The 8,880-nt window shown below is 39.5% G+C and overlaps 1 protein-coding gene across 4 annotated transcripts in view; it reads left to right on the forward strand.

Moving 5' to 3' along the window:
* The window catches only part of SEC23A (SEC23 homolog A, COPII coat complex component), a 57,036-nt gene extending 54,382 nt beyond the window's left edge, over positions 1 to 2,654 (forward strand). For all 4 annotated transcript variants that reach the window (XM_084792731.1, XM_084792732.1, XM_084792730.1 and 1 more), the window contains exon 20: positions 1,317 to 2,654. In XM_084792731.1, coding sequence (XP_084648857.1) covers positions 1,317 to 1,406 — 90 coding nt within the window. In that variant the 3' untranslated portion in view covers positions 1,407 to 2,654. The remainder of the gene's footprint in view (positions 1 to 1,316) is intronic.
* The last annotated feature ends 6,226 nt before the right edge of the window (positions 2,655 to 8,880 follow it).

Here is an 8,880-nt window from a genome sequence, read left to right on the forward strand (position 1 = left end):
CCCATCCAAAATCCCCACAAATACTTGCACATGTTTCCGTTTGGGCTGCTTTTCTCCATCGTGGCAGACCTCAGAGCATGCTCTTCCTGGCCATATGCTTCTAGTCCACGCTAACCCATGATGACCGCTCCTCCTCCTTCCTTCCTCCCACCTCTCCTCCTGGTCCTTCTGCGACATCCTCAGAAGCCCACATCCTAGCTCCACTATCTCTCTTTTGCCAAGCCCAGGTGTAGGCTCTTTATTTGCCAATCAAGGACAATTTGGGACGCAAACTTTACACCACACCAATTTGTATAGGTGAGGATGTGCTTGGAAGGAACTTGGGAACAAACAATTAATTAACCTTTGAATATGTAGAAGCCCCAGATCAAGCCCAGCAGTGCCCCCTTCTGTTTTTATGTCAGACGTATCCCATTGCAGTACTCTCATTCATTGAAATTACTTCTTCCTCTCTCATAGTCTCCTTCCTAGACTTACCTCACACATTTTTATGTATGTGTGAACCAGTGAAGACGTACATACATTGTCTTTGAAAATGGAAATACATACACACACATTCTCTCAAGTCTAGATTCAGCCTATAAGAGAAAATGTGTTCCTTTTTTTTTTTTGAGTCTGGCTTACTATTTTTCTTAGTAATGATTCCAAGTTCCATCCATTTTCCTGTAAGTTCCATGATTTCTTTGTATCTGAGTAGTGTTCCACTGAGCATGTGTTCCACATTTTCCGTATCTGTTCATAAGCTCATAGAAATCTTGGCTAGTTTGTAGTCTAGCTATTGGGAATACTTAGCAACGAATGTGAGTGTGCTCGCATCTCTGTGGCAGGACTTAGACCCTTAGGTAAGTGCTCAAAAGTGGGACAGCTGGGTCATGGCAGCTGTGGTTTTACTTTGTTGTTTGTATGACTTTCTAATATTTTCATTGTTGCACACCTAAGCGGAAATATTAAACAGTGGTTTTGAAGAGCATCTATAGTGATTTCCATGGTGGCTACACAAGTTTCCATCAGCAGTGATGCCACCTCCTTTCCTGCATCCTCACCAGGTCAGGCCACTCTTGGTCTTTGTGGGTACTTGCCCCATCCTGGGATAGTTGGTTTATTTTCCAGCAGAAGATTAATGTTTTGGGAGTAGCCCCTGTACCGCAGACAGGCCTGTTAATCCTAGGGATTTGCATGAGCTTTCCTCTCAGCAAGCAGGGTCCGTATAGTAGCCATCACTCTGCTTAACATGGTTTCCTTGTCTGTTTTAGAGACCTGCATGCACGTTTTCACTACCACCTGTGTTCTAATCACGACTCCTTCTCTTCCTGCAGGAGTCCGGAGCACCCATTCTCACAGACGACGTCAGTTTACAAGTGTTTATGGATCATTTGAAGAAACTTGCTGTGTCAAGTGCTGCTTGACATGCCAGATGTGTCAGACGCTCAAGGAGGATTACTACTTCAGTTTCTTTTGCTTTTTTCATTTATCTGTAGAAACAGCAGAGATCTTTCTCAAACCTTTTTGTGTCAGCATGGTTTGAGGTGACATATGGAAAAATGTTGATGATTATAGATTAAGCTGAAATATAATGAGAGCAACAAGAACAAGTTTGTTTTGTTTGGTACAGTATTATAATTGGTTTTATAAATTCAGTCTGTATGATTTAATTATGATTAAAGAGTTAGAATGGTTTGCTTTGTATTGCAGATCCCACTTACTTGTATACTGCAGACAGATCCGAAGTGGCACTGGGAATCCTCACTGACCTTTTAGGGAGTATTTAATAAGAGCCAGAAAGAACAAATCAGTCTTGTTGATATATGAATAGTTTGCTTTTTTAGTTAAGTAATTTTTCTGTTTTTTAGCATATATGTATACCCTATTCTATACTTTGTTAAAATGGATTTGTTTTATTTAGGAATTATTTGACTTTATAGTAGTAATTTTTATGAAGGTAATTTAATGTTTTTGGTTATTTGCAAAAATTATTTAGTGCTAAAAGTTTTGAGTGAGGTAACAACCCTACAGCTGACATTAAATGTGAAATTCCCACACAGTACCCAACTCATGTTACTAATTAGAGTAATTTTTTAAAGGAAGCTAGAAAAATAAGACATTCATAGTGATTAAAGGAATTATTTGCAGTAAAAAGACTGTTAAAACTATTAACCATATTTTGTTTTTGTCAGATCATTTTATTGTTGCCCTTAGGTAAAATTTCCATTGCATTCTTCAGTATTTTAACACTACTTTAGGAGTTTCCATTTCACTTTTTGTTTCTGTTTCCTTGTGAAATGTATTATTTTGTGGTTCTTACTGAAACAGTATTATGCAATGTTTAATTATGTCATATGGAAATAGTTCTATTTGATTTATTGATTAGTATCATTCACTTTACCTTTTAAAGTTTACTTGTAGAAAAGTTTACATTGTTAAAGCAGATAAATTTGACAATGAAATTTATGTATCAAGTGCTGCAGATGCAAGGTGGTGCTCTGATAGTTTCTAGTCAGGACAGTGGTGACTGTATACTTGCATGAACACAATCAGACGATGGCAAAACAGACAATTGTAATTGTTATACTCAATTTAAATAAATTGCTTTGTTTGTTTTATTTGAATTGAACTGTGCTAGGCCAAAATGCCAATAAAATATACTTTTCTCTGTTTTCTTAGTTATTTTAAAATCTAGTAAAGCCTGGGTAGCTTAAAACAAAATTACAGCTCTTTAGTTTTATTCATTTATTTATTTTGAGTCAAGGCCTCACTGTTTAACTCTGGCTGTCCTGGAACTCACTATGTGGACCAAGCTGGCCTCAAACCCAGAGATCCACCTGCCTCTGTATCCCTAATGCTGGGATTAAAGACATGCACCACTATGCTGGGCCTAAATATTTAATTGATTGATACACAATTGTACAAATTTATGAGTACAATGTGGTAATGTATAGTAATGATCAGATTATCTTAATTGGCATTTTCATTTCTTCTAAACAGTATCTCTTTGTGTTTGAAGCTTTCAGACTTTTAAAATTCTTATGAAAATATGCAATAAATTGTTGTAAACTGTCATCACTCAGCGGTGGTAAAGAACACTGGAGCTTTGTTCAGTTATATTTTGGTACCTGTTGTATGACCTTCCTCTCTATCCTTTCTTCCTGGTCTTCAATGACTACTATGCTATTTTAATATGAAAGCAAGTGTGTGTGTGTGTGTGTGTGTGATACACATGTGATACATATGTGAATTCTGGTGCATGAGTGCCATGGTGCACCTATAGGAGTCTGAGAATGACTTGCAAGTCAGTTTTCACCTTGTACTTTGAGGCAGTCTCTCTAGTTTCTGCCATGCGCCTACTCCAGGTAGTTGGCTGTAGCACCCTTTTAAAATCTATTTCATTTGGGTTTCTTAATGCCTCTATCTCCCTTCCTCCCCCAACCCCCAGGTAGGAGAGAAAGAAGGCTAGAAGCCACAGGGCATGTGGGTCTCCTTAGAACTTAGTTCAGGCTAGTTAGGGGCATCAGGTTCTTTGGGGCAGTGCCAATCTCAGCCATCAGAATATTCAGCAGCCTTCTTTCTTCTCCAACCTTCTCCTCCAAGTCTTTCTTTCTCTGTCTCTATATTTCTGTGTCTCTGTCTCCTGTTCTGTTTCTTTGTCTCTGTCTCTCTCTCTCTCTGAGTGTCCCTGGAAGCATCCTTCTTTCTCTGGGCTCTGGTATTTTATACCCTCTCTGAGTCCTCAGAATTCCACTAACTGCAGCTGGCAAAGATCACACCCCTCTTTGAGCTGCACGAAGCAGTTATCAGCTGTAGGCAAACTAAAACATCTCCAAGGGGCATATGGCAGAAGAGGGAAGGAGGGTGGGAATGGAAAGATAAGAGGGAAGGGATAACAATCGGGATGTAATATAAATAAATTATAATAAAGAAAATATTCAAAAAAGCATCTCCCTATCCCACACTTGGGATTAAAACAAAAACTTGTTTACATAACATAACTGAGGTTTTAAAAAAATTGTTTATGCAGCAAGTTTATTTCTGCAGAGGAGGTGTCTTATGTTTACATCCAGGAAGAAGCAGAAAGGAACTCCTGCCTGTCCCCCCTCCCAAGTCAGAACTGAGTCCCTGAGTCCTCAGCAGCAGTATGTTGTGTTTCAACCATCTTTACTGGAGACCAAAGATGATGGGGTCATGGTGAGTAAAACTAGTCACCAGTTGTTGAAAGTTACCCAAGTGTCAAAGGTGTCCATGACAGATTTTCAGGGCCAGGAGACCTGCTGTTTGAAGGTTAAGGGCTGATTGTAGGTGAGCAAGAGATGCTTGGTACTTGGGCAGCTGGTGTGACATCCTTTGCTACCTGCTGCTTGCCTGAAAGGAACCAGCATTTTGACAGCACCCCCTTAGGGATAAGTTCTCCAAACAGGCTGCACAGATAACCCCTGCATGGCCCGAGCCCCTGCACCTCTCCAACGTCCTGAAAATGTTACCGTGCACCCACTTCACCTTGCCTTTAGCCCTAAGCTCTCGAAGTTCCATGATCAGACTGGTCGGTCATGCGATGGCAGAAAACTACTTGGATGTCAGGCTGAGAAGGTGCCTCCAAACAGTGGACAGTTTCTGGTGGGCTCCGTAGATCTAAGACTTGAGTCTAGAAATTAGCGAGATTTTAAAGAAACCTACATGGGCCTTCAAGGCATCACTTGCCCTGGGGTTCCTGGAGCAACCACCACCTCCTTACATAACTGAGTTTTTAAAAAAACCCAAACTTCTACTACAGTTGGCCTTTGAGTCTCCAGGTGATTTTTCTGTCTCCACTTGGCATCTCGGTAGGGATGCTGTGGTTGCAGATATGTGCTACTGCATCCAGCTTTTTACTTCGGTTGTGGAGATTGAATGCAACTTGTTGGCCTTTGCATCAAGAGCTTTTATTCACTGAGACATCCTGATGGCCAAGAATGCTGTTTCTGAAACACAAGTTAGACTATGCAATTTCCCTTTGCACCTACAAGGTCCAAACATTTCAGCTGAGTCACCTTATATAATGTACATTATACCCCATCCCTTACCCTTGGAAATGGTGCAAAAGACACAGTTGAAAAACTAGTGTGGAGTTGAGTGTCACATATGTATGTGTATATATATATATATATATATATATATATATATATATATATATATATATACACACACATACATACATACATACATACACACCCTTTAATTAGAGATAGTTATACATAGGTACACAGTGTGATTTAGTATGTGCATGTAACATGCAATTGTCAGGGTTATCAGCATTTCTCATCTCATTTATTAACTTTTGAGCTCCCATCGTTTAGTTATTACAAAATAATTCATAGATGGTTATTTTAAACCATAGTTGCCTAGAATCTAGAACTTTCATCCATAATGTTTGCAACAAGTAACTTCCTGTAATCATTGTTCTCTTCCATTTTAGATTAACTTTACATTTTTTTGTTTGCTTGTTTTTTGAGACAGGGTTTTTCTATGTAGCCCTGGCTGTCCTGAAACTTGCTCTGTAGACTAGGCTAGTCTTTAGCTCAGAGATTTGTGATACTCTGCTCCCCAAATGCTGGGGTTAAAGGCATGTTCTACCACACCCATCTAACTCTAAGTTTTCACATATGAAAGAGCATGTATTTTTTCTATTTGGTTTGTTTAACATAATCTCCAGTTCTACACATTTTTTTTTGCCACAAATATCAAGATTTCAAACTTCTTATGGTTCAACAGAACTCTGTATATGCATATGTGTGTATGTTGGTTGTTGGTTTTTTGAGACAGGTTTCTCTGTAGCCTTGGCTGTCCTGGACTCACTTTGTAGAGCAGGCTGGCCTTGAACTCAGAGACCCACCTGCCTCTGCCTCTGCCTCCCAAGTGCTGGGATTACAGGTGTGAGCCACTGTGTCCTGGCACAGCAATGAGAAAAGAAGCTAATGTAAACATATGCAAAAAGGGAAGGATAACAAAGGTAGACCCAAACCTGGAAATACACCTTTCCAAACCAGAAGAGGAAAATAGGGATTAATGTGATTTTTAAAAAAAATCAAAATGAAGAAAGAATAACAAAGGAAAAGTGTGGCAAATAAAAATAAACAAAAACCCAAAAGCAGACTTTAGTGTGTTTTTTGAAAATGCAAAAGGTAACTTTGGGTCTGCCACAGTGGTGAGTATAGTATTATAGCTGCTCTTTGCTTAGTTTCGTGCCAATATCATCTTCTACAGATTTTACTCTGGCCTTGTTCACTGTTGAAGAACACCTTTGTCAATTTCAAAGGTTTTTAACTCCTCTAGTCTAATACAAATTAAGCAAGACACCATGTTGCTGAGTGCCGTTGGGCAGCTTATGAGTAGGATTCCAGTACTGCATACTCAAGTGAGCACTGGTCAGGATTTTACAATCTTTAGGTCTCTTTAACAAAACCAACACATTCCTAAGGGCGATGACTGTCCTATGAAGCCACCTGGCACTTTCTAATATTGTCTACTATGGAACGTAGAGCAGCCAGTTGAGCTGTTGGCTAGTTTGAAAAACTGTTTTGAATCAGTCTGTCAGAGACCCACTGCTCATAGGACTGGCCAACCCTTTCCTAACCAACACAATACTAAAATTATTGCTAGTTGTTGAAGGAGATGATAGAAAAATAAAAATTTAAAGACAGGAAGAATGAGTTGAATTTTAAAAATTAGATGATTAAAACAGGAACAAAAGATAACAAAAACTGCTCTTGTCAAGATGGTCAGTATGGCCTGTTTTTAATCTGTTATTTGCTCTCTGTAAACGTGTCATGACCAAGGCAGAATGATATGAGATGTTTGGAAGTAAACAAACAAAAGGCAACATCTGCTCAACTGAAAGCAAGCTGTTATGGTTGTACTGGTGATACAAAGTGACATAAAACATTATATAGGATGAAGCAATCACTATCCAACTGTTAATGTATGATGTTAGGGGAAAATAGGAAAATCAAAGAAAGCATAGTAAGTCATAATGTAAAAAGGAAACATGAGAGCCGGGCCTGATGGTCTGTGTGTGCTGGGAACTGAACCTATGCCCTCTGCAAGAGCAGTGAATATTCCTACCTGCTGAGCCATCTCCCCAGCCCCACAATTGTTCTCTGAAATGTGTTCAGCTGCCCTTTAGGGCCACATCGATACACTGCTCCTGTGTGTGTGTTTAACCTGTTTTGGGAAACACATGTTGTAAGATAAATTGTCATAGAGGTTAGAACCAAATTTGGGGCTGGAGAGATGGGTCAGTGGTTAAGAACACTGGCTGTTCTTCCAGAGATCCTGAGTTCGGTTCCCAGCAACCACATGGTGGCTCACAACCATCTGTAATGGAATCCGAGTTTCTCTTATGGTGTGCATGAAAAACAGAGCACTCGTATGCATAAAATAAACACATCTTTAAAAAGAATAACAAATCTGGAGATTAATTATGAATAAAAATTACCTATGGGTAAAAATGTCACTCTAAAATGACACATCAACTAAGAACCTCCAAAAGGGAGGGAATCACATTTCACTTGGCTTAGAGCCCTTTCTTCAAGGCAATTTAAAACTAGCTTAATCTCCAGAGATTTATAAATTAATCTTCATGAAATACTGATAGGTTAAATGTTTGGAAACATTTGTGAAGAGGTGAAAATTCAACAGACACAAGACCCAACTCACTGCTGCTTCTGATTGAACGTGCACAGGAACTGTGTGTGTGTGTGTGTGTGTGTGTGTGTGTGTGTGTGTGTGTGTGTGTGTGTGTGGTGTGCTCTCACGTGCTCGCTTGTGCTGATAAAATAATGTCATTTGTGCTGTTGGAGAGTTTTCAAATTTAGGAGCACCAAGGAGGTATCAGTGACGACCCTGAGGGGGTCTAATGTGGTGTGGCTGTGTCAGGACTGTCACGGGAAGACAGACAGTGGGGTAAAATGCATTTTGGAATCCTTAGACTCAGATTTGGGGACCACATACATGGAACTGATAGCTTCAGTTATGGAACTAGATGAGACGGCCCTTCTTTAATTATTTATTAGGAACTAACAAGGTGTGTGGGGAGCAAAGTGTCAGACGCAGTCTTCCTCCTTTAGGCACGGATTATGGTGTCACACATGGTCTCTTATGATGTTTAATTCTAAAACTATTTTTAATGAGAACATTAAGCCTACTGATTTATCAAATATGTATTATTCGGCAAGGAAGTATTTCTATTAAAAAAGCTATCAAGTTGCTGAAATATTAATGGTAGTACTATATCATTTAACTGAAGAGAATGTTTTCATTGAATCCTGGGTTATAATACCTAGAATTATGTTCTGTATTTTAATAGGGCTGTGGAGAGAATAAGATCCTGAGTAATACATTGGGAAATGGCTCAATTAATAGTTGTTCTTAATTGAGAAAGAGCTCATTTTATAGGGACATGTAGAAGAATGCCAATGCACAGTATGAAATGCTCCTACTTAGGTATGCTTAGGATTGGCTAGTTAACTGTTACATGGTGCGTAGACATGACTGTACCTGGAACTGAAAGATAAACTTCTCTGTGAACTCACCAGAGCCTTTTGCTTTACGTTCTCCATGCAGCACTCTTCTCATTTAAAAGGGGCCATTTCAATTACGCTTAGCTACTGAGTGCCACGCAAATGCCTGACATGCTCACTGTAAAGGACTCTGGGATTAGTTCCCGTTTGGAGTCTATAGTCCAGCATGGCTTCTGGGAGCTACTGTTTTATTACGGTGGGTTCTTTGGCAAGAAAGGCAAGCACAGTTACAGTGCTTACTCAGTTTCTATGGTGACAGCTACACCTGCTTCTCCATTGGAACCCTTTGGATCTCCATCTCTATCATTAGTTGTCTGCAACACTGAAGAATCTT

Source organism: Acomys minous, assembly GCF_964271855.1.
Source record: "Acomys minous genome assembly, chromosome: 8".
Taxonomy (NCBI): Eukaryota; Metazoa; Chordata; class Mammalia; order Rodentia; family Muridae; genus Acomys; species Acomys minous.